Below are 26,650 nucleotides of genomic sequence, written 5' to 3'. Positions count from 1 at the left end.
CAAAATTAAATTCCTTTCCCATATAGAAAGTCAGTGCCACACAAATGGCAAATATCCTTCTCAATTGCTTTGGCTCATTTCTTGAAATAGACCGGACATTCTCAACACTCCTGGTGCTTTTGCCAAAATAATGTGGATGGTTCGGCACAACACCATGGTTCACCAGCAATAGCTCGTACCTTTCCCAGTTCACTCATGTGTCAAAGCTAAATTTCCTTCTCATTTAAACAGTCAGTGTCCCCCAAATGCTTAGTCCCTTTAAAGGTTCAGGACACCCTGGAGAACTTTTTTTTTATATTAACAGATGTGTGTGTGTTGAGCATCAGTTAAGACAATGTTAGCACCTGTCAGCTTTAATTGTGGGGAAAACTGGATAATTTTGAGCTTTTGTCAGCTAATTTTAGCTTCCGGGTTTAAAATGATTTTTGGGGCGGGATCAAAATCGGCGACGTAGCGCAGTACTACAAGTGCAATGATGACGCGTCGGTTTCTCATTATTATTCATAGCGGAGTTTTCTTATCCTATGAGAAGAGCCGGCTGCTTAATTATTCATGAGACCTGCCAGAGTCAAGCCCGAGCTGTGAGACATGTCACGGACCCACGGCACGGGCACACAGTATTTAGCCGTTCATGAAGGCTCATAAGCGTTTGTTTCCATGATCCATGGGGTTTGTTGCATGTTTTTCCCCGCGATCTTGTCAGGGCCGATCATACAGCAAAGCTGTGTGTGCTGCTAGCATTTTTGTCGGCAGAGCAGTACAAGAATTAGAGAATGGCGGACGCTGTCTTTTATCAGGAGTTCGTTCACATTCAGACACATCACTGTGCTGCTGTGTTCGCCTAAATCCTCCAGATTACCAGCAGGGCTAACGGTTAAAATAGACAGGTCAGGAGACCTGCTGCACTGAGTCTGCTGGATACGGGGATTAAGGGAGAAGTCCTCATTTATAGGGTTTACATGAACACACTTATCTTTATAATGATATAAATTGTGGTTATGTGTATATGAAATTACGAATAACAAATGTAGCAGGGCATTAAATCACTGTTCATTTCTTTGCATTTTAACTTTGTAAACTATAAACTCATGCGTCTCCTCACGGTTTGTCTCATTTTGTGAGCTAGCTTCGTTATTCGCTCACGTTCTCCCCTGCTGGCCACGCCCACTCCTGCCCGATGCTCGCGGAGCTCCACGCCCATTAATCATGCATCTTTAGAAAAAATTCTGAAGTAGACTTTAACCGAAAGTGGGGGGTGTCATGGCCCTTTAAGATTGTGTAAGCACTGCAAGTCAAAACGTTTGGATGTTTTGTCACTATGGCAAAGGACCACGAAAATATCCCTCATGTCCAACTTACAGCCTTGGCCCAGTCCTTCATTGCTGTCCTGTTTTTGTCTAGCTAACAGAATACAATTGTGTAAAAACTGCAAAAAAAGAAATAGGATTTTAGGGTAAGAGTAGCCTCCAAGGTTTGACGTTACACATTGCACTCTGTTACGACCCCCTCGTTCGAGTCGCAACATAAAAGAGCTCAGACAACAAAAAGATTAGATGTGCAACTTATTTAATATACAAAACTAATAGAACAACAAATCAAGAAACAAACAAATGTCTAGGGGAAAATAAAGAAAATAACTAACTTTAACTACATAAATAATGCCAAGCAAAACCATAAGGTTGCAGAAATCAAGAGATGGTCTTGACACGAGAACGGCCTTAAGCCACACCGTCCTCTAGAACAGTGGTTCTAAAAGTGGGGGTCGGGACCCCCCGAGGGGTCGCGGGACAATGAATGGGGGGTCTCCTGGTGATTTCCAAAAATCTATTTATTTTTATTAAACCCAAGTTGATTATAGTTATACTATATAGTTACTATAGTAGCTTAGTTCTATTAGACTGCAACCCCTGGGGTAAATACATTACATTAAAGACACAGCAGAAGCGTCAGATGCAGCAGATTGATTTTATAATACCAGGTTAAACTTTCTGGCACATTTACAGCACTGACTGAAAATTAAACAAAGAATAGACTTCGGCCTGTTGGTTTGTGCACGCCATTGCATGCAAGGTTTCTATATTTATAACCACCTCAGAGGATATTGGGGGTCGCGATTTACTGACATTGTCATTTTAGGGGTTGCGGGCTGAAAAGTTTGGGAACCCCTGCTCTAGAAGTTAGGACACACTGGCATTTATATGCTTAGAACCAATTGGTGAGCTACCAGGCATCCAATCAGGATCTGCCACATCCATACTGGAATACTGGGGTCGTCACAATTCGTACTGCCAAGGAAATGGTAATATAAACACACAGACAAAAAACTAGAGTGCTATAAATAAAGCTGGAGTTTCATAACAGTTCTTCACTGCCCGCTGTCCTCACCCTCCTGACCATCCCCACACTGCAGTCTGTGTGGCCACAGATTCTCGTCCACATCACAGCGTATATTCTCTCTTGCAAGGCAACGAGGGAACAAACAGCGTGAATGTCGCAACCTTCTCCTACAATGATCAAATGTTCGCAGGATTCACCGACTGTATGGTATTCATGGTATTTTGGTCTTGACTAATTTTGACAATTGAACAAACTAATGTGCACGTGCACAATGAAATGACGCTGAAACGTTTTGGAGAGAACAACCATTAGACTGAGAATTGACAATCAGTTTAGATCAACAAGATCTATTCACATGGAAATTGTGCTAAATGTAGTAATCTGTACTAAATCTGCTTAAATCTGTACTTAATCATTTGCAAAGGTGTACTTAGACATTTGCAAGTTGATTAAAAGAATGAGAAAGTCAATTCTGTTATGAACAATTGCCAAGTGGTTTGGAGGTTTGTCCATGTAAGGATGGGTTTTAACCACAGCTGTTCGAGTTCTGCCGAGTGACTAAAAAGTGATCAGCATGATGGTAAAAAAACTGTACATTTCTAGTCAAACCATTTTTCTGCAATCTCATAGCAAAAACAGAAATAAGGGCAGTATTACTAGCTATAAATGTGGGAGAGCGTTGATATTATCTGATTGTATTGTATTGCAATATGGAATGATTTAGTGTTGATGTTAAATCAAAAGTAATTCACAAATACTTGAACATGAGTTGATTTAATAACAATAACTTGCTTTGGTTACAACTGAATTAATTACAAAATAACTGTATACAATGATCAAATATGAAATGATTAAACAGATGATATTAATTGTACCCAGCTTAAATGTGAAATTAAAGTTACCAGAGGTAGAAGGAGAGACACAGAGGGAGGGAGAGAGAGACAAAGAGAGCAGGCCCAGAAGATAGCCTGATTGCAGTAGAGGCAGAGAAGATAAACTCCAGAGGAGGAGAGGAGCAGAGCAGGAAAAGACAGACCAGGTAAAAGCAGGCCAGGAAAAGAGACAGAGCAGAGTTTTACACCTATTTTGTATCTTTCTTGACCATGTGACCAAAGCCCAAATGCTGAGACATTGAAACTGACCAATCAACATGTGACCACAAACCCCCAAAGTCCACATATCAGGCCCTGATCTTATCAGTATCTGCCTTTGGAGTCAGTATGGACCTTCTTGAGTCAAAAAGACATGTTTTGTCATATAAACAAATGCATATGATCATTTATGAGACTGTAATTGAGAATGTAATTTCGGTTTCAAGAAATGAGCCAAATCAATGGGGAAAAACTGTAAAGTACAATTCTGTCCCATGCAAGGGTACTGCCCCAGTGACAAGGGTTTGTACCTTCTTTGGTACAACATTGTACCATTTTTTCTTAAAGTGTATTTTTTTTATATTTAAACACTGTTTAGTTAATTTATTTATTAAAAAAATATTAATTTTATAAAATTAATATATATATAAAAACCATATATATATATATATATATATATATATATATATATATATATATATATATATATATATATATATATATATATATATATATATATGTCATAATTTATTTTATTGTAGACAAGAAGCTTTTTTTATTGTGAAACTCAATAAATGTTTTTAATTAAATTTATAATCATAAATAATATACAGGAAATCAATATTTCACAACAAAACTAAATATGTTTTGATTATTTCAGTGTCTCATTATTTACATTTCCCCCTTATCAATAATAAAGCGTGCTGGGTCATGTTTTGATAAACACTACCGGTCAAAGGTTTGGGGTCAGAAGGATTTTTAAATGTTTTAAAATAAGCTTCTCCTGCTCACCAAGGCTGCATTAATTTAATCAAAATAAAAGTAAAATTGTGAAATGTTTTATAAAATAACTGTTCAAAAGTAGTTTATCGTTTAATTAAATAATTTATTCCAGTGATTTAAAGATGAATTTTCAGCTTCATTACTCCTGTCTTTAGTGTCACATGATCCTTCAGAAATCACTCTAAAATAAATTATTATTATTATTGTTTATTATTATTAATGGTAATAGTATTAGTAATAAGAGCAGTAATTATTATTTTTATTATTATTATTAATTATTAAATGCCGCCTTGATGAACAGAATCATTTTCTTAAAATTATTCAATAATGTTAATCATAGAAAACCTGACCCCAATCTTTTGACCAGTAGTGCACGTATAAGTATGATAAAAACTTGTTGCACACAATCTACAACATGCCTTCTCACATTTGACTGATAGTTCAGAATCTTTTATAATAAAGCACTTTTTAATTTCATTTTTGACTGTGAAATCTTTATTAATTTTTATAAAGTAAATGTAAGCAGAATTTTTATATTTCTTAGTAAAATAGATTGGCTTAATAGATGAGATTGCTTTACAAAGGAACTTTTGATCCCTGCAGCTTTCTTGGTAATATAGTTGAAGGCTCAGATTCTGCTGTAGTGACCGCTCAGTGTTCACTGCATTCTAGAGAAATCTAAATCAGCATCACACGCTTGTTTCTTCAGAGTTCCGATGTAATCTGATTGAGAAATCAATGAGCTTTTGTTTGTTAAAGATACCATGCACATACAGTTGAATTGAAAACTATTACCTTTTCCCCCAATTTCTGTTTAACATAAAGAAGATTTTTTCAACACTTTTCTAAACGTAATAATTTTAATAACTCATTTCTAATAACTGATTTATTTTATCTTTGCCATGATGACAGTAAATAATATGTTTCTAGACACTTCTATACAGCTTAAAGTGACATTTAAAAGCTTAACTAGGTTAATTAGTTTAACCAGGCAGTTTAGGGTAATTAGGCAAGTTATTGTATAATGATGGTTTCTTCTGTAGACTATCGAAAAAAATGAGCGTAAAGGGGCTGATAATTCTGTCCTTAAAATATAAAAAAAAAATTAAAAACTGTTTTTATTCTAGCTAAAATAAAACATATAAGACTTTCTTCATCTGCACTTTAAAGTTTGCAGTATTTTAACTCTCAGTAAATATGTTTTATAATATTGCCAATAATAATAAAAATAACATTTAAATTGTGGAAAATGTTAACATTTAGGATTGATGAATTGCTTTTGAGACATTTAATGGAACTGAAATTTAAAATGAAATGTGGTTTATTATTATTGTTTGCAAAAATATAAGACATAATGGGCTCTATTTTGGCGGTCCATGCGCAAAGTGCAAAGCGCAAGGCACAAGGCACAAACGCATTCAGGGCGTGTCAGAATCCACTTTTGCTAATATAAGGATGGAAAAATCAGCTTTGCGCAGTGGCGCATGATCTAAAAGTGTTAAGCTTATTTTCTTAATGAGTTATAGGTGTGTTTTGAGAATAAACCGATCAGAGTCTCATCTCCCATTCCCCTTAAGAGTCAGTTACTTCGCGCCATGGTGCATTTGCTATTTACATGACGTAAAGTAAGAGTAAGTGGAAAAACTGAGCATTTTACTAGCAAGAAAACGAAGCATCTACCGCGCAAGAATGAGAGATAAATTATTAACTTTCGCTCTCGTGTATAGGGAAACCTTTACGCACTGACATAAATTAGCCTATAAATAATTAATTTTGTTTGTTAAGCGCAAAGATTTGTTTCAAAACTATTTCTAAATTCAGTTCTAATTTCCAGCAAACGAATAAATGATCAACAATAACGAAGTGTGTTCAAAAACCTGAGTTAGATCCTAAAACACAACCTGTGCCCCATATGGTCTAAAACCTGACAGGTGGGTAAATCTAAGCTTGTTTGAATTAAAACAAATATAAATATGGATATAATAAATAATACTGCTGATAATAATAACATTATACAAAAGCAAATTGTTATAAATGAACTGAAAAAGCCTCCCGAGATAAAGAAGGAGTGAAAGTATGGCTTTTCATATTTATGTAGGCTAGAAAATAATATGTTTTGTAATATTTTAATCCTTTATATTTATATCCTATATATATCCTTATTATATCCTATATATCTTTAATATTTTAGTTCTTTTTTACATGTAAAGATATTTGTGTATTGCTCTACATCTTGTGTGTATTAAGCAGTGTGTAAGCGAGGCGCGCAACTAACGTGCTTTGCGCTGGACTTTAGACCGGCTTTGTTTTGGTCTATTGAAAAATCTATTATAGTTTCTTAAAATAGCAACGCGCCAGCAATACACCTCAACACGCCTCCCTTTTTAGACCAGAATGCCTATGGGCGCACATGAGTGAAAAATCCATTTGCTATTTAAACAGCGTGGCGAAAAAGTCAAAACGACTCCAAGCTGAAACTAGCAAACAACAATTGCGTCGCGCCTTGCGCCACATTGCGCCGAGTGCATGATAGGGTCCAATATGTTTGCAGTGAACATTAACAAGGTCACAGTCAGATACCATTGAAGCCAGAATTATTAGCCCCCCTGTTTATTTTTCCCTAATTTCTGTTTAATGGAGAGCAGATTTCTTCAACACATTTCTTAACATAATAGTTTTAATAACTCATCTCTAATAACTGATTTATTTTATCTTTGACATGATGACAGTAAATAATATTTGACTAGACATTTTTCAAGACACTTCTCTACAGCTTAAAGTGACATTTAAAGGCTTCACTAGGTTAATTAGGTTAACTAGGCAGGTTAGGGTAATTAGGCAAGTTATTGTATAACGATGGTTTGTTCTGTAGACTATTGAAAAAAATTAGCTTAAAGGGGCTGATAATTTAGACCTTAAAATGGGTTTTAAAAAACAAAATTGCTTTTATTCTAGCCAAAATAAAACAAGTAAGACTTTGACCCCAGAAGAAAAAATATTATCAGACATACTGTGAACATTTCCTTGCTCTGTTAAACATCATTTGGTAAATATTTAAAAAAAAGAAAAAAAAATCAAAGGGGGCTAATAATTCTGACTTCAACTGTTTATTTAAATTAAACAAGATTAAGCCAGTAAATCTAGCAAATATTCTTGAGTTACTTCCTTCTCTACTGACGGGGTCAAAAGTAACACTGTGCATTTTATGTTTAAAATGAAATTATTTTAAAGTTGTTCTACATTTGTTAAAAACACTAACACACTTATGAGTTAGTTACAACAGCAAAACACATTTCTGTCTAAAACATTTTCTTTTAAAAAAGGTTTTCATGAAAAATGTTACTTTGTTCATGCTCTTCGCTAAAACTACTCAAGAATTCCTACATTCCACTTTCTCCTCAACAAAAGTCTTGTATCTGAATGCATGCTTAGAGTGAATTATGCAAAGGTTAAAAGCTTTTTGTGTAGGTTTATATTTACTGCAACATCATTAGTGTGAATTCAAAACTCAAAGTAAAATTGAAAATATCGTCTCTAAATATTGTACAGTCAAGCCTGAAATTATTCTTACTCCTGCATGGGGTATAAATAACTTTGAGCTTGACTGTAATTATTACACGTATTTTAAGAGTGTACAACACTGTGAAAGAGTTACAGTTACACTGTTTTGAGTTAAACAAAATAACTCTGATCTACAGGCAGCACGATGGTGCAATGTGTAGCACAATCCCCTCACAGCAAAAAGGTCGCTGGTTCAAGCCCCGGCTGGGTCAGTTGGCATTTCTGTGTGTTGCATAGGCTTGCTTTGGTTTCCCCCACAAGTCTAAAAGCATGTGGTATAGGAGAATTGAGTTTGCTAAATTGTGTATGTGTGTGAATGAGGGTGTATGGATGTTTCTCAGTGATGGGTTGCAGCTGGAAGGGCATCTGCTGCATAAAACATGTGCTGGAATAGTTGGCGGTTCATTCCACTGGGGCGACCCCAGATTAATAAAGGGACTAAGCCGAAAAGAAAATGAATGAATGAATGCATCATACACTGTAAAAAGAGATTATTTACTTAAAGTGGGCAAACTGTTGACTTAAAAGTGATAAGCTGACTTAAAGAAGTGAACAAACCTTTTGAAACTCTGAACTGTTAAGTTGATTTACCTATATTTTTATAATAATGCACGGTAATTGTTTTAAAGTCGAGAGGTTTACTCACTTATTTTGGGTAAAGTCAGCTAGTCATTCTTACAGTGTACTGATTTTATAAAGAACCTGAGTCCTCGAATAATGTTTCCGTGTTGCTGCTAAAGGATTTTAGGATGATTCAGGTTCAAGAGAAAAGAGAAGTGCAAGATGCCACCAGAAAACCAGTCAGCACTTTTTTCTGCACTGTCAAACTTAAGGATGTGTTGTTGCACTAAATAACCTGTAGATTGATTATTAATGTGATGCATGAAAAGAGAAACAACTTTTAATGAAGAAAAAAAAAGAACCACTACAATAATTTACTCTCTAAACTTAAAAAACTGAAATTCTGAGCTAACAACGGGACACTGTCCCAAAATCAACTGATATTTCAACACAGTCTCACGGCAATTCGTAACTTTTTCATTTAGTGGCTAATTCGTATAAATTCCTACGATCTAATTCGTACAATTTAGTACGATTTGCTCATCCCCCAATCACGGTTGGGGTTAGGGGTGGGGTTAGGTGCCACGCCTCCTTTTTAAAATCGTACCATTTCGTACGACTAAACTTGTACGAATTTGTACGAATTAGCCACTAAATACTTATGAAGTATTTAAATAAAAAATACTTACGTTTTCTCGTGAGATCAGGCTGGATATTTAGCAGCTCCATCAAGGGTTGCATTCTGAATGTGCTGATATAATCTGGACCCTAAATTTTGTCAGGGCTTCAAGAAAATTGCTTTGCTCCCCGCTCTCCCCTATACACTAGCGCACTCTCAGAAATAAAGGTGAGAGCTGTCACTAGATTGCTAACTTATTTTGTAAAACAGAATTAAGCTCTTTTCTGCAATCATTTCAGGACTCAAAAGGGATAGTTCACCCAAAAGTTAAAACTCTGTAAATATCATTTAATTTCCCTTCATTTGTTCCAAACCTGAGTTTCTTTTCTTTTGACGAACACAAAAGAAGATATTTTAAAGAAAGCTGATGACCTGTCACAGGGATCGAAATTGCGACAATTTTGGTCGCATATGCGCCCGAAATTTTATCTATGCGACCTTAAAATATATTTGGGAGCATTTCTGCGAGTGCTTATAATTGTTGTGCGACCAGTTTTTACTGCAAAATGTTCACCACATGCACTGATTTGGGAGACATTCATGAAGAATGCATCTCTAAGCTCTTTGTCTGCACTTGGAAGGCGAAACGCAGCTCTCGGGAATAGTTTAAAACAGTTGTCATGTCGACTTGCTGCAGTAAACAAATCCAACTCCGTAATGCTTGCCCTGCCTTCACGCTTTTCTTATTGGCCCACTGCTCTAGAACTGAACGCGAATGATTGGTTAATATCAGCTGTCAATCACTCAGCCAGCGCCTTCTGGCTTCTGATGACAGAGAGAGCTGCTAGAGCGAAAAACTGTAAAGCGCTGAAGATGAGAATGAAAATGATACTCACAGATTTTGTTTTAGAAACCATGGCATCTAAAGTTACAAATAATGACACATCTAACTATCGATCGTAGTATCATGTGCTGAATGTTAATCCACCATCTACACTTTTCCAAGAGTAGAAGACTTCCATTGGCTTCAACTCCGCTATGAAAAGTCTATGAGATGGAGTTTTCAGGTAACTGTTTGCCACATCTAGCACGAGAGCTTCTGTTTAATCCTACATGTAATCGCCAGATGCTGTCCACCATGCAAGTGGCAGCTATATGTCAAATTTAACACCACGTACACCATCGCAAACAGGCTTGCACTGAGTAAACTAACATTGCTACTCATGAAAAGACCGGTATTGCTATTAACATGTATGTATATAATAAGGTACAGTATGTGTCAAAAGCATCAGTGCAATATCAGACAGCACCCGTGAGAACAGCACAGTTATACCGTTAACAGATTCATTCAAGCAGTGTGTGCAGGGCCGGTGAGGTTTTCTTGTGATAACAGGATTTTGTTTAGACATATTTTCCTCACGCTTGCATATATATATATATATATATATATATATATATATATATATATATATATATATATATATATATATATATATATATATTATTAGGGGTGTAACGTTACACTCAGCTCACGATACGATGTGATATAATGTTCACGGTTCGATATGTATCACGATATTTGGAATAAAAATTTAAAATGAAACTGAAATGCAAATTTTACCAAGTAAACTATTTTTTTATGTATTTCTTTTGTTTCAACTTGTTAAACTGAACCTTCTTTAAGAAAATAAATTAAACAGGACTGTCTCTGGAAAATAAAACAATTTAAAAACTTCTTAAAAAATATTATTGAAATGACAGAGACAAAATTAAGGAACAATTTAAGTAAAGGTGCAAAAAAAATAAACTTTCTATTCAATTGAATTTAACAGTAAGAGCTTAAAGCTTTGCTTGGTCACTTGCGTTTTTTGTGTGTGCAAAAAACCCCCCCACATTTCCAGGTATTTAATTCATATATAATTAAATTCATTTAGAGATATCTCTAATTACAATTGTGACTAGTCAAAACTCATTTAGAGATATCTGCAAATATTTTTCAATGGAAGTCAATGGAGGAATATGACTAGTCATATTTGCAGATATCTCCAATCTGATTTCGTACTAGTACAATTTTAATTGCAGATATCTCTAATTGTCATTCTGACTAGTCGAATTATAATTATGACTAGTCAAAATATAATTAGAGATATCTCTAAATATATTTATGGATAGTCAGAACAAAGGTTTAAATGCTAAAATGGCTTGCCATACGCTATCAAAGTCCGCCCTCTGTAGTAACAGCTCACGGTCAGCTCACGTCATGTGTGATTTTGCGGCGGGAACATTATATGAAGACAGAATGATATTTTATGGTGAATTGTACCTTATAAATACCGTATGTGACTCTTTCAACACCATTAGGAGGTATCCCTGTCGCTTTTCAAAGTATGTAAATGACTGTGAAGACTTTAAAACTTAGGATGTTTGACCCAGTATGCGTGTCAAAAAGCGGACGAGTCTAAAGCAATGACTGTACAACCGAAATGTTGCCAGACGTCTGATTTTGAGAGGATGGGCCATCCTCTATTTCAACTCCACTCATCTTGGTCTGCTAACATTACTGCTGCTGCAATCTGAACTCACGTGCAACAGCAGGTGGAACGTAGCTAACATGCAAACAGCTCAACTTATAAGAGAAAACGGATGTCGTATCGTAATCAAATCGCCATAACGCCACGATGCATATTGTGACATTTTTGCATCGCAATAAATCGTACAACGATAAATCGTTACACCCCGAATATATATATATATATATATATATATATATATATATATATATATATATATATATATATATATATATATATATATATATATATTGCTTGTTAGTTTGATTAGTGTTGATTTCAAATACAATAAATCTGTTTGTATAAAACTTGTAGTAACGGTGCTCATAATTGGTGGGTGTGACTAAATTTTGGCTGATGCGCCTACATTTTTAAAGTTAGGAGCACTGGTCTTACCAAGCAAAAAGGTTAGTTTCGAGCCCTGTGTCATGACCAGCCCTTATGACCAAATCTGTCCTTTTTTATGCAAATGTCTGACTCATAGAGTCTGCCTGTGCACTGCCAGCTCTATTTAAGCAGCATCCCGATCATACACTTGTCACTTCTCTGCCTTTCACTCAACGAGTTGCAACTTGAGAAGCTCTTCTTCAGACTTTATTCATTCAAGTGAGTATATGATACTTGTAATGGGCACTTTTAATGTAATGCATGTAGCTCACAGTTTGAATCTTTAAATGGCATAAGGATATAATATAATGCTGTATTAACTTCTTAAGGCGTAAGCTGTTTTTTTACATGCATTTTTTTATTTCTCTTAGCTATTTGGGCTTATTGGAACCTAATTAGAATAAAACTTAAGTATCATCTTTTAATTTGATGTACTTTTAGAGAAAAATGACATCCATATATGTGGACCCGTGGTCCAAATTAACATAAAACACAAGGTCATCTTTATGTAAAAGAATGAAAAACTCTTTATTTCTGCCTTGACACAGACGTTTTCCTGACTATTTTTGAATGCATTAATAACACTTATTCCATGTTCTGTTGAAATTCTTGATTCTGATTGGCTGGAGGGTGTGCTTTATTTTCGTTGATAAGCACAGGTATAGTTCCAGTCAGGTTTGATCACAGTTCAAAATAAATAGGCCTTTTTCAAGAACGGCCGAACGCACATCCGGTACAGCGATAGTTGCGTATCGATGCTTCCGGCCGGCCGTCTGAGCAATATGTGAATGGAGTCAGATACGCTGGTATCTGTCAGATACAAATACGCTAGTTTTCACTCTTGATTTACCTCAGCAGATGTTTATCGTCTTGTGGACTGACATTCTGTTCCTCCACACTCTAAAAATGTAATTTCTGTGGAAAAACGTATATCCTTTATTAAGTTTAATTACGAAGGTGGGTGAAGGTAGGCTCAAGAGTAGTTTTAAACCATTAAGATATATTTAAATGGGTATTACTTTTTATTTAATTAGGTTATTACATACACAAATATAAATGGACAGATAGAACCCTTACAGGACGTTTAAGTTGAAAAGCAACCAGAACTATGAATATAGTCAAAGAACTAAACTCCTCTTTTCTATTGCAAATGTTATTGTAGTCTATACTTTTCTTTTTTATTTATAATTTTAAATATTTTTCTCTGTTTTTTACGATGTGGATGTTTTAATTGCAAGATTTTAGTATCATTATGATTGTTAAATATTCAGCATAAACAGAAAATGCTGATAAAGTCTCTGTTCATCACGTTGGTCAAGTTAAACCCCACGAACCAGCTATATATATATATATATCCTCTAGACACTCCTTTTTCTGTTTAATAACTACTACTTATATTTACAGTGGCTGGCGTCCATGTTACGTACAGAAATACGATCCAGGTTCCCTCTCTTCATATATTTATTACATCACATATTTATTATACACATTATACCTGTATTTAAACATTTATTATTGTATACGCTACCTCTTTTATATGTCTTAACAGTTTAAAACTCCTCTTGAGCCTAAGCTATGATAAAGGTACATTTCGCACAAATATAAATAGCCTTTCCTAAACCATGCTAATGTATGGATCAACACCCACCTTCATAATTAAAAATGTAATTTCCGTGGAAAAACGTATATCCTTATTTTAGAGTGTGGAGGGATAGAATGTCGGTCCACAAGACGATAAACATCTGCTGAGGTAAATCAAGAGGTAGTGAAAACTAGCGTATCTGTATCTGACAGATACTAGCGTATCTGACTCCATTTACATATGGCATATTGCTTTAGTTAAGTATCGATACGCAACTATCGATGTATCGAATGTGCGTTCGGCCGTTCGTGAAAAAGGCCTATTCGCTTCTCCCAATGGTTTAAAATTACTATAGTAACTTGCATGTGTTGCACAGGAAACCGATGAGGACTGTTAATGGCAGACGGTAATCTGCAAAATTAGGAAAATACTCCTAACATGCCACAAAATCAAGTTTTAAGAGTTTTCCCAAGCGAGATTTTAATTATTTTAAAGTAAAATCGGCAGTTTATGTATAAGGATAGCATGTGTTTAGAAATGTTTTAAGCTCCAGGTGGTCAGCGGCAGCTCTGCGAACGGCTCCCCCTCAAACTAAACTTTATATCAACCGGACCATCTCAGGACCTGCCGCTGGATCTAATCTGTTGCATCTCTGTTGTTAAAACGTTCTTTGGGCTTTTAAACCTATTATTTGGTCTCTTGTGTATTTTTTTGTCAGATCACGGAGATTAGTTTTTATAAATTATTTATAACCGTAAATAATCTGTCCCGATATGTTTTTTTCTTTTGCTAAATTTCCCTACATTAACAGCAGATTTCTGAAATGGGCTCTGGTTGCGTTCTCTTTAATGCATCGTATGTGCCCTTGAACTGGCGTTTCATAATTTACAGCTTTGTGAATGTTTTATTTCATGTGTATAGACTTGTATAGATTAATGTGTTTTAATAATCGTAACGTTATTCTACTTAAAGCAGCGATCGCTGTCTCTCTGTTTGATCAATTTCATGAAATCAGTTTGCCGAGCCTAATACTTTGATTCGAAAAAGGCATAATAACACGATTTAATTACTTTAGATCACACTCGGTCCTGGATGGCAAGTGTCCTGGAGAGTTTAGCTCCAACCTTAATCAAACACACCTGAATCAGCTAATCAAGATCTTTCTCGGAATACTAGAAACTTCCAAGCAGGTGTGTTGAAGCAAGTTTGAGCTAAACCCATATCAAACACACCTGAACCAATTAATTAGGACCTGAACACCACGTGATAATTACAGGCAGGTGTGTTTTATAAAGGTTGCAACTGAAATCTGCAGGAAGGTGGCTCTACAGGAACAGGGTTAATGTTAATGAGAAACAAGGAATAAATAAAAGTGTTATGGATGCTTTTTGGGTCTTCAAGAGAAAAATACAAATGAACCATATCAAAATGTGTCTATAAAATAATCATGATGCTAATTTTGTGACTTATTTTTATATCCAATTTCCTCAGAGATGGCCTACCCAACAACAGTAGAGCAATGTGGTAATGGAGGAGGTTCTCCATTTATATTTACTGGTGAAAATAATGGTTCCAGTTTGCAGAGGATCTGGGTTTGGGTTGGAGGATGGCAGATTAAGGCTGTCAGGGCCTGGCTTACAGATGGTAGAGAAGAAACCTTCGGAAAACCATATGGATCACATCAAGAGTATGTGTTTTCACCTGGAGAGTGTTTCACCTCGCTGTCCCTCTGGGGGAACGGAGCAGGAACACGTCTCGGGGCCATCAAATTCAAGACCAACCATGGTGGAGAATTTTTTGCTTATATGACAAGTTGGGGGTTAAAAACAGAATATCCCATTGATGTCGGCTCTGGATTTTGTCTTGGCATTAGGGGAAGATCAGGTTCAGACATCGACCTCATGGGGTTCGTGTTTCTCAATGCAGTTCAGTCAACAGTTCTCACCAATGTCAACTATCCCACCATCAACCAGCTGATCCCAAAGGTGGCCACAGAAGAGATCAAGTCGATCACCTATGAGAATAAAACCTCAGCTACTCAGCACCAAACAATCGAAAGCTCAAAGAAAGTGATTAAAAAATCTTCATGGTCAATGACTTCCAGCTTCTCATCAACATTCAGTATGGAGGTGAAGGCTGGGATTCCCGAAGTTGCAGAATTTTCTTCAGGATACAGTTTTACTGTTGGAGTTGAAAGCACCTATGGTCTGGAGGAGACGGATGAGAGAAATGAAACCCTGACCACCGCGATTGTAGTCCCATCAAAGAAGAAGGTGGATGTTGACATCACCATTGGCAGAGCCAGTTTTGACCTGCCGTACACTGGCACAGTGAAGATCACATGCAAGAATGGCAGTGAGTTACAGTACGAAACCAAGGGCCATTACAAAGGCGTCACTTACACTGATATTAAAGTGAATACAGTTGAAAAAGATCTGTAATGTAAAAACAGATTGTTCAGCAGCAGAGTATCAGTTGATTTACCTTTGATTGGGTTTTGTTTGCGCTCTTCTTCATTTGATCCTTTCTAAATGAGTTTCTGCTTAATGTTTTTTAAAAGAGGAAACATATACTCAGCATTGTTGTTTGTTTTTAAATAATCGTTTCATATTCTGTTAAAGAATGATCTTACAGCTTCAACCCTTTTGTAATCAGTGGCAGATCATGTGATTTCACTTCATATAAGAATTAAGTGTTTAAGCGAACAGAATAAAAAGCATTGCATTTCAAATAAATCTTGTGTAGTTTTGTTTAATGGTGTTGTTTCAGTTAAAAATGAGTGTGAAATAATCTATCCATCATGACAGTAAACTTTAAACAAACAAACATACAGAAATGCAGATAAAGATTCAACGCAGCATATGTTATATATTACAATGTATCTGGGGTTTTGTGGAGAACAAACCAAAATTCAAATAGTTTAGCAAAAGTCCTGACTTTGGCAAATGGTATGTGTTCACTGGAAAAAAGTAAGAGACACCGTTTAGACTCTGGAATCTAACAAAACAAACAAACTACTACTAATTGTTAGGCTACTGTTTGTGATATCAAACGACAGAGCCACTTGAGCCCCATATATATTGAGCTAGAGCTCAAGCTTCCCCTTGCTGGAGCTCAGCTCTGCCCAAGTGGCTCTGCAGTGAGACGACAGTGAAATTGATCGTTTGCAGATGTAAATTTAAGATCATTTTGATGACATCCCTCACAACAAAAATGCTCCAGCAAAAATAATACATTTTACTTCATTTTGTTTCTGACAAACATTTTTTAAATAGGCACTACTTTTTGTCATTCGGAGAACACAGTAAATGATTCGAGTACAACGTCATTTTTATAAATGTTGCTTAAAGTACAGATGAAATCCAAACTAACCATATTGATTTTGTTAGCTCTCATGGCTAGTTTTGTGTTGAACAATTCATCTGTGCATGTGATTAAGAAAATAAAACATTTGCCCTTGAAAATGAAAATCTGAAATTGCACTTGCTGTTTGTTTTGTGTTAAATTCTCAGATTACTTTGACTAACATTCGAAACCCCGCCGCTCCAACTCTCAGTTTTGACAACAAACAGAAATGGTGAGGAAGGAGTCTGTTAGGTTGGAATAAACATTTTCCCATTTTTCTGAATGAAATGCCTACTTACATCCAATCAAGCCCAGCTGCAGCCTCCAGTTCATGTGGACTTCAAACCATGATCTTTAAAATAATCAATCGTTAATAATAACACATTAGCTGACTTTCTCAATTGAGCTGATCAGGGATTTGAATGTGCTCTTAAATTTCAAAAGTACTAAGTGGCCAATCAAATCAAAGAATGTGGTTACAAATGAACTTTTAATAAATTAAAAGTTAATAGGTGCGTTCGACTTCGCAGATCGATCGAAATCTGTCTTAAAGTGGTGCATGCTGGTTAGAAATTTTGTCTGGATTGATGCTGCGCCGACGCCACATGACATATATATAATTTCCTGTCTAGCCGTTAATATCTGCTCTTTTTTGGGAAACTTATACTTAAAGAGCAGCTCACTTATTTTAGGAATGTCCTTTTGTTCAATCTTTTTGAATTAAAGTGATTTTTTTAAAATAGCTTTCATTATCCAAAGTAATCTTCATCATTGTTTAATGCTTCATCAAAACACCTTGTTTTGGGTTTTACACTAATATATATATATTGCAGCGGTTCTCAAATGTTTTTTAACAAGTACCACCTCAGACAAAAATGGTCTGAGTACTAATGACCAGTATTAAAATACAGTAGAGTGGCAGGCCTAATTAAGCAATGAAATAATAAAATTTAAACATTAACTTGTATTAAATATATGGTGTTTGATCATATATTTTCATTAGAAATTAGATCGACTTACTGCGCATTATGGCTTTGTGTGTCGGAAAAGCCTTAAATTAAACCATACCTGGGATATAAAAATACAGGATACGCCCCCAACAATTGTTACAAATATGGGGATGAGATAGCTTCACATGATAGAATACATAACAAACATTAGAAAATTGCAAATAAAAGGTTTACTCTATTAAAATCAATTTACTGATCACATGCCACACATGATTACAAAGGGTTAAAAGTGTGTTGTTTTTTTACTTTAATTATTCATCGATTCTTCCACGTACCACTAGAAGGAAGCCTGTGTACCACTAGAGGTACATGTACCACAGTTTGAGAACCACTGATATATTGGAAAGTTTTATATCTATAAATGTAAATAAATGCAAACCCTTTTTAGCTTGTTTAAACAAGAAGTATTAGCCAAGAGGGATGTTTAAACTCCTAGATTTTGTGCTTATTGCTTTGTATTTAATAGGCCTGTTCACTTATATGTTTATATTACCCTCTCGTTTCCCCTTATTTCTCCCATCCCTGCTGAAAAATCCAGCTTAAACCAGCCTAAGCTGGTTGGCTGGTTTTAGCTGGTCGACCAGGCTGGTTTTAGAGGGGTTTTGGCCACTTCCAGGCTGGTTTCCAGCCATTTCCAGCCTGGTCTTAGCTGGTCAGGCTGGGAGATGACCAGCTAAAACCAGCTTGACCAGCCTAGCCAAGCTGGGAGTCCAGCCAAAACCAGCTATATCCAGCTTAAACCAGGCTGACTTTGCCTTATGGTGAATGCATGAGACTGTATTATCATCAATAACGTGACCTGTTTAGCACAAAAGTTCAGAACCTACAGAAATGTACAAAACTAAATTACCTATGAACCTTACCTATGAAATGTTCAGTCTTTGTGCTTTGTTTTCTTTGTTTGCTCATTACTACACCCGTAGACAGCGCTACAGTCCTGCATCTTCACGTAGTAACACTGTCTTGACTAGTGTGGTTGAATGACATTTGTCCTGGAAGCACTGTACAAATGTGGCGGCGCTATTGACGCATGCTCAGGGTCCCTATGCGATGGTGTACAGTATATATCTATGGACGGCTCCGTTTTCAACTCCGCCCCGCCTGCACTTGGCTAATCTCGTTGATTACCGGCTGCAGCCGTGCTTCATGTCGAACGCACCTCGTGCAGTGCTCAGCTAATCAGAGATTTGATGCTTATAAATTTCAAAAGAACTAAACGGCCAATCAAATCAAAGAAGGCGGAAATTGCAGTTACAAATGACCAATGATAACAGTGTGCAGCTGATCAGAAATTTGAACGCGCTTGTAAATTTCAAAAGTACTAAACGGCCAATCAAATCAAAGCAGGCGTGAATTTCCATTAAAAAATAACTGACATCCAGACTGAGTAAACGGCGGTGCGTAGCTTCAGTTTCAATGGGCAAAGATGAAATGCCAGATGGCTGAACATTTGTTGTTTGTTAACTTTGACATGGGTGTTTGAAATACAACAGGCACATTACAAGAGAGATTAATAATGCTGTTGGCTCTCTCTCTCTCTCTGTGTGTGTGTGTGTGTGTAAATATATATATATATATATATATATATATATATATATATATATATATATATATATATATATATATATATATATATATATATATATATATTTGAGCAATTCGTCAACCTTGCCATGAAAAAAAGAAAACGTTTTCACCGAAATATCAAACCGTTTTTGCATTTTTTTTGTGCGTATAAGCAAGTATTTTACAGTAGTTTACAAATACTCAAAAATGTCTCTGTCAGTGTTTTCAAACTATTATATTTGATTTACCAAAATCACACGTGACATTTTCATATCTGTCACATCCATAACGGAGCTTTTTCCTTATAAATGAAAAAAAAAAAAAGTTAAATAACGTGCATTTTGTCGTGAATTTTAATTCACAGAATTTCTACAAAGTATGTTGTATACTGTTAACTTGCATACTTTTTTCGTAATAAACACATGTTTATTTCACACATATAAAATATGTATAGATAAAAAAATTTCTACTCCCATTACTCTGTGGTTAGTTGTTTTGGAAAATGTAAACAGATATTTCAATATAATGTTATACTTTCACTGTAAATTTATGTTTTGAGATATTACTGCAACATAATTGTCCATAATGCACATGTCACATCCATAATATATATATATATATATATATATATATATGAGCCATATATATGTGGTGTTTTTCAGAAATATAAGTAATTTTGTGTCTGTCCTTGCACAATTAAGTCTGGAGATGGCGCTAATGTTCAACTGTAAACTCTAAATACACAAAGGTTTCTGTAATACAGTATGTAAATAATTGAACTGTTTTCTTTTTACTGTAGTGCAATATTGATTTCACATGTTACAAGTTTTGGAGGAAGCCAACTCAAATGTATCACAAGCAACACTTTGTAGATTACAGGGTATCTGTGGGGTCCTAAAGTCTTAATTAAAAAAAAAAAATCAAATTTAAATCCACTGAAATATTGTGTTGTAGGTCCTAAATCATTTTAAGTGGGTCTTAATTTTCCTATCTCCATGTAAAGCTATACTCAATCAGGCCAACAGCCATCCAATCACTATATTTTAATAAAAGTTTTAAGAAATATTTATTTATTAATTCCATTTACTTATCAATGCGGTTTAATTATCTTCCGTACAGGAGCATTTGTTTTAGTGTCTTTTTAAAGGTTTTAACTTGACCATTAAAAAAACTTTAGCATTCAGCCTTGTGTAAATCTAAAATTTCATGGTCTTAAAATGGTCTTACAAAGATCTTAAAGTTAAATTTGATTAGATAAAATCTGTAGAAACCCTTTAATTCTTTTTAACACATTTACTTTTTTGTTATGCTATCATCACACCCCATTAAAGGTATAGTTCACCCAAAATTTAAATTCTGTCAGTATTCACTCATCCTCATCTTGATAGGCAAGATTGACTACACATGAAGTTTGTTTAATTAAATATTTGATGATTAGTCTAGTCTTGACCTATTTTTTGATGCCTAAAGGGGTGATTTTTAAGTTTTGGGGGCTTTAACCCCTTATGAGGATTTGCTATAAACATGAATTATTTAATAATAAATTATAATACAATTAATAATGTTTGACAATAATTGTAAAATAAACCTAAAGCAGTATTCCACAGTATTGCATAGGGTAGCACTTTAGATTACAACCCACAAAGAATCGCAGAACTACAGTGAACTTACAATGTATGTTTCTAAGCATATAAAGAACGTGTGTTGGTATACTAAATACTATACTAATAATACTAAAAAAATGTGCTTCTTTAAACATATGCTAAAGCTACTTAAAGAAAAGGATTCTTTAAATTCAATATAATTATTTGTTTTTTTACAGGTTGTAATCTAAAGTGTTACCTTGAATAAACAGGTGTGGAAATATAAGCCTACAAGTCACACACCTGTTTACTGTACATACAATAAATGTTACTGTTTGCATTTCTGGGTTTAATTACAAACCTGTTTTTATACTCAATTTGGTTTGTTTAATAAATAAACTAAACCTTGCCACTTCACAAGATTCTGAAGTGCGCATCTGATTAGGGCTGCAACTAAAGATTATTGTCTATTATTTGTTTGATTAATCGATCAATTGGTTAAAAAAGCATTAATTTTCAACATTTTTTTTCAAAAAAAGCTTATCCCTGAGCTGTTATAATAATAATAATAATAATAATAATAATAATAATAAAATAAAAAACTAAGTAGTTTTGTCCTGTTTTTGTCATGGTCTGTCACCTGCATGTTGTCATCACATTTATTTGTTGTTTTCTCGGCGCACATGGCGTTATTTTGACAGCTCGCCATGTGCTCCGCTGTCTCACCCCACCCACTTGTCATTCTACTCCATAGATCATTAGTTCATTCACACCTGTCTGTAGTTTCCTTTCATTAGTCTCCCTATTTATTCCTCTCGTTCTCACTGTCCTGTACCTTATCGTTTGCGTGTCTCACCTTACGATCCTGTTTTCTTAAATCTTGTCCAGTTCTGTCTCGTCACGCTATTGTTTAGGCTCCAGTGCCAGTCTTTAATATTTGTTTTGGATTTCATTTTTCTCCTTAGTCAGACCGTCCCTGCTGCTGATCAGCTGTGGTCTCCTCACCTCTCTGCACTTCCTGCTCCAGTTCCTCATTAACACCCACCAGCGATCTCCTCTCCAGCCAACTTTCTCTCTACCTGCTCTCTCTCGTCCTGGCTGCCGGCACCGCTGCATTAACCCCTTGCTGACTGACGGCGTGGATTGCCGTGCTCCTCCCGCTGGAACATTTTATATTGGTGTCACTTTCTTTTTGCATTAACTTTATCTATTGACGGCTTGGATTGCCGTGCGCCTCCTGTTGGGACAGTTGGTATTGCATTTAGTTTTAATTTGCTTTAACCCTATTTACTGGTGCTTTAGACTGCCGTCTGCCCTCTATAGGCCATCCTTGGTTTTTTATATTCCTGTATTTTTGCCTGCAGTTTTCATCCCTCTGCGGATTCCCCAGCTCCATCTGCTGGAGGTTTTTTGTTATTGCCCAGTCAGCAAGATCAATAAAACTATCTTTTGACCTGCACCTGAATCCTCTCATTTTTTCCCCTGACAGAACGATAAGGTCAGAATGGATTCAGCAGGTCCGGACCAGATGCGAACTGCGCTTGCCCAGCAGGGTGCACTCCTGGGTCAACATGCCACCCAGCTCACAACCACCTCCAGAGAGTTGGAGATGCTCACTGGCCAGGTGATCGAGCTCAACGCAAGGATTGAGTCACTCCAGCATGACGCTGCAGGACCCAGGCAGGTTGTTTCACCTATTACCACACACCACCACGATCCAGAGCCCCATGCCAACAATCCACCACCGTATGATGGAGACCCCAGTTCCTGTCTGGCCTTTTTATCGCAGTGTGCTCTTGTTTTTGCCCTGCAACCCCACCGTTATGCCACCGAGGCCTCCAGGGTAGCATATGTCCTGACCCTGCTCACCGGGGGAGCACGTTAGTGGGGCACTGCAGTCTGGGATGCCAGGGCACCTTTCTGCTGCTTTTTTGATGATTTTAAGGATGAGATGATTAAGCTCTTTGACTGGTCGGCACAGGGAGATAAGGCGGCTGCCTGTTTGGCATGACTGACCCAGGAGGGCTGCTCTGTCACCGACTATTCAATTGTGTTCAATACATTAGCTGCTACCTGTGACTGGAATGAAGGGGCCCTCCGATCCAGATTTTTTGAGGGTCTGAATTAGGAGATCCAGGATGAGATTGCCTCTCATGAGCTTCCTCGTCACCTGGACACTCTTATTGACTTGGCTCTACGTTTGGAGGGGCGCCTTCGCTGCCAGTGGCAGTCTGTCCATTCTTCCTGGAGGGCTGATGACATCTCCCCTCAACAAGCCTCCTCTACTCCCTCCTCTTCCGATCCTGAGCCCATGCAGATGGGAGGTATGTGCCTCACGCCTCAGGAGAAGAGGGACTGTCTAGCTTGTTGCGTGTGTCTCTACTGTGGCAAACCAGGGCACTTTGCCATTAAGTGCCCTTTAAAAGCCAGGGCCCTGTTGCCTGTCACCATACAACATTAGGGATCCCTCAACTCCTGCTCTGCCTTGCTCGATTTGGGGGCCGAAGGCAATTTCCTGGACTGTTCCACTGCCAAGCAGTGGGGTGTTCCTGCCATCCTCCTCTCTTCTTCTATTTCTGTCTGGTAATTAGCGGGTCAGCTCTTCTCTACCATTACCCACATCACCCCTCGTGTAATTCTTATTGTTTCCGGCAATCACTGTGAGGCCATTGAACTGTACCTTTTTGATTCATCAGGTTCCCCTGTTGTCTTGGGGCATCCCTGGCTGGTACGGCACAATCCTCACGTTGATTGGTCCGGGAATTCTTTGTTGGCCTGGAGTCAGTCTTGTCTTGTTTCCTGTTTGGGTTCTACCTTGTCTCCTGGTTCTTTGTGTTCTGTGTTGCAGGAGGAGACTACTGATGCAGGAGGAGACTACTGAACTAAGGTCCAGGTTGAGTACCATGGTCTTTGCCAGGTCTTTAGCAGGTCTCGGGCTGGATCTCTTTCTCCTCATTGACCATACGACTGTGCCATTGACCTCCTCCCAGGCACTTCTCCGCCCAAGGGTCGCTTATATTCCCTATCTGGTCCAGAAAGAGAGGCTATCGACAAGTATATTCAGGAATCACTTAGTACTGGTCTCATCCGTCCCTCATCATCATCTGCAGGTTCAGGGTTCTTCTTTGTAAAGCAGAAGGATGGCTCCCTGCATCCATGTATCGACTACAGAGGGCTGAACGACATCACAATTAAAAACAGGTACCCCTGACCTCTTATGTCATCTGCCTTTAAGTTGTTGCAGGGAGCCCAGGTCTTTACCAAATTGGATCTCCGTAATGCTTACCACTTGGTGCGCATCCGGGAGGGAGATAAATGGAAGCCTTTAATACCCCTAGGGGACACTTTGAGTATCTTGTCTTAACTTTTGGTCTGACCAATGCCCCAGCTGTCTTCCAGGCCCTGGTTAACGACGTGTTGAGAGACATGGTAAACAAGTTTGTCTTGTGTACCTGGATGATATTCTCATTTTCTCATCCTCTTTACAGGCACACACTCATCATGTACGTCAGGTCCTCCAATGACTATTAGAGACCCAACTCTTTGTTAAGGCGGAGAAGTGCGAGTTCCACACTAAGTCGGTTACATTCCTGGGGTATGTCATCTCGGCTAAGGGGAATAAAACCTGATACTGCCAAGGTAAGGGCCATTGCCAAGTGGCCAGTCCCCAACACCCGCAAGGCTCTGTAGCGTTTCCTTTGTTTTGCCAATTTCTATAGGCGCTTCATCAGGAACTTTAGTCAGATTGCTGCACCCTTAACGGCTTTCACCTCCACTAAAGTATTGTTCAGGTGGAATACACAGGCTCAGGAGGCCTTTGATGCTCTTAAGTTCCGTTTCATCTCTGCTCCTGTCCTTTCTGTTCCAGACCCTGAACAACAATTCATTGTCGAGGTAGATGCCTCTGATGTTGGGGTAGGCGCAGTCCAATCTCAGCGGTCCCCCAAGGATGGGAAGGTGCATCCTTGTGCCTTTTTCTCTCATCGCCTAAGCCCTGCAGAACGTAATTACAACATATGTAATAGGGAGCTGTTGGCAGTCAAGCTGGCTTTGGGTGAGTGGCGTCACTGGCTGGAGGGAGCAGTGCATCCCTTCTTGGACTGGACGGACCATAAGAACCTTGAATATATCAGTTCGGCCAAGAGGTTGAGCGCACGCCAGGCCCGCTGGGCACTCTTCTTTGGCCAATTCAACTTCAGTCTCTCATACTGGCCAGGGTCCAAAAATACTAAACCTGATGCCCTCTCTCGGCTGTTCGAGGTCCCCAGTGGCTAGTCCCCAATTGGACCCATCCTCCCTGAGGGAGTGGTGGTTGGGACTCTCTCCTGAGGCATCGAACAGCAGGTAATTAAGGCCGGTCGAGGGATTGAGGTGCAAGAAGGGTGTCCGGAGGGTCGGCTGTTTGTGCCAGTTGCGCTGTGTTCCGAGGTCCTCCGGTGGGGGCATGCATCCAGGCTGGTTTGTCATCCAGGAATTTGGAGGTCACTGGCTGCCATCCGCCAGCGATTTTGGTGGCCCTCTCTGAGGCAGGACGTCAGGCAGGTTGTGTTGGCTTGCTCAGTTTGTGCCCAGATCTAGACCTCTAACTGAGCGCCTGTTGGTCTGTTCAAGCCCTTGCCCATTCCCTTTTGTCCATGGTCACACCTGGCCGTTGACTTTGTTTCTGGCTTTCCCCCCTCAAGAGGAAACACTGTCATCTTGACAGTAGTGGACCATTTTCTAAAGCAGCTCATTTTACTTCTTTGCCCAAACTTCCCTCTGCTAAGGAAACAGCTCAAGCTATGGTTGACCATGTCTTCCGGATTCATGGCCTTCTGGTTGGGCTCCAGTGCCAGTCTTTAATATTTGTTTTGGATTTCCTTTTTCTCCTTAGTCAGACCGTCCCTGCTGCTGATCAGCTGTGGTCTCCTCACCTCTCTGCACTTCCTGCTCCAGTTCCTCATTACCACCCACCAGCGATCTCCTCTCCAGTCGACTTTCTCTCTACCTGCTTTCTCTCGTGCTGGCCGCCGGCACCGCTGCATTAACCCCTTGCTGACTGACGGCTTGGATTGCCGTGCTCCTCCCGCGGGAACATTTTATATTGGTTTCACTTTCTTTTTGCATTGACTTTATCTATTGACGGCTTGGATTGCCGTGCAACTTTTATTGGGACAGTTGGTATTGCATTTAGTTTTCTTTTGCTTTAACCCTGTTTACTGGTGCTTTAGACTGCCGTCTGCCCTCTATAGGCCATTCTTGGTTTTTTATATTCCTTTATTTTTGTCTGGATTTTTCATCCCTCTGCGATTTCCCCAGCTCCATCTGCTGGAGATTTTTTTGTTATTACCCAGTCAGCAATATTAATAAAACTATCTTTTGACCTGCACCTGAATCCTCTCATTTTCTTCCTTGACATAAACTTGCCTTATTTCAGTGATTTAAAGATATAATTTTCAGCTTCATTACTCCAATCTTTAGAGTCACATGATCCTTCAGAAATCACTATACCAATAAAAGCAGTAATGACTGGAGTAATCATTTTACTTGAAACAACATACAGTATGTAATAAATAAATATTTAATGAAGTATTTAACTATTTGTTTTTACATTGAATAAATGCCGCCTTGATGAACAGAATCATTTTCTTAAAATTATTCAATAAAGTTAATCAT

At 37.7% G+C, this 26,650-nt stretch overlaps 1 protein-coding gene and 1 long non-coding RNA gene across 5 annotated transcripts in view; one reads left to right on the top strand and one right to left on the bottom strand.

Moving 5' to 3' along the window:
* The window catches only part of LOC137496077 (aerolysin-like protein), an 80,053-nt gene extending 57,173 nt beyond the window's left edge, over positions 1 to 22,880 (top strand). Inside the window, exons 1-3 of one of the 4 annotated variants that reach the window (XR_012383083.1) lie at positions 12,063 to 12,128; positions 14,983 to 16,443; positions 16,479 to 17,536. Coding sequence is in view for 3 of the 4 variants with exons in the window: in XM_073908028.1 (XP_073764129.1) it covers positions 14,983 to 15,932 (950 nt within the window). In the remaining variant the exon portion in view is untranslated. Of the gene's footprint in view, positions 1 to 12,062; positions 12,129 to 14,982; positions 17,537 to 22,484 lie in introns of those variants that run through there. The other 3 variants (XM_073908029.1, XM_073908030.1, XM_073908028.1) reach the window with 3 other exon arrangements.
* On the bottom strand, positions 22,483 to 26,363 carry LOC141375291 (uncharacterized). Its single transcript, XR_012383093.1, has 3 exons — positions 25,652 to 26,363; positions 24,999 to 25,597; positions 22,483 to 23,869 (listed from the first exon to the last, which is right to left on the bottom strand). It is a non-coding gene; the product is annotated as an uncharacterized lncRNA (long non-coding RNA).
* Positions 26,364 to 26,650: the final 287 nt, after the last annotated feature.

The sequence above is a fragment of the Danio rerio genome, chromosome 7, assembly GCF_049306965.1.
Source record: "Danio rerio strain Tuebingen ecotype United States chromosome 7, GRCz12tu, whole genome shotgun sequence".
NCBI lineage: Eukaryota > Metazoa > Chordata > Actinopteri > Cypriniformes > Danionidae > Danio > Danio rerio.
This window is presented reverse-complemented; position numbering and strand designations above follow the sequence as displayed.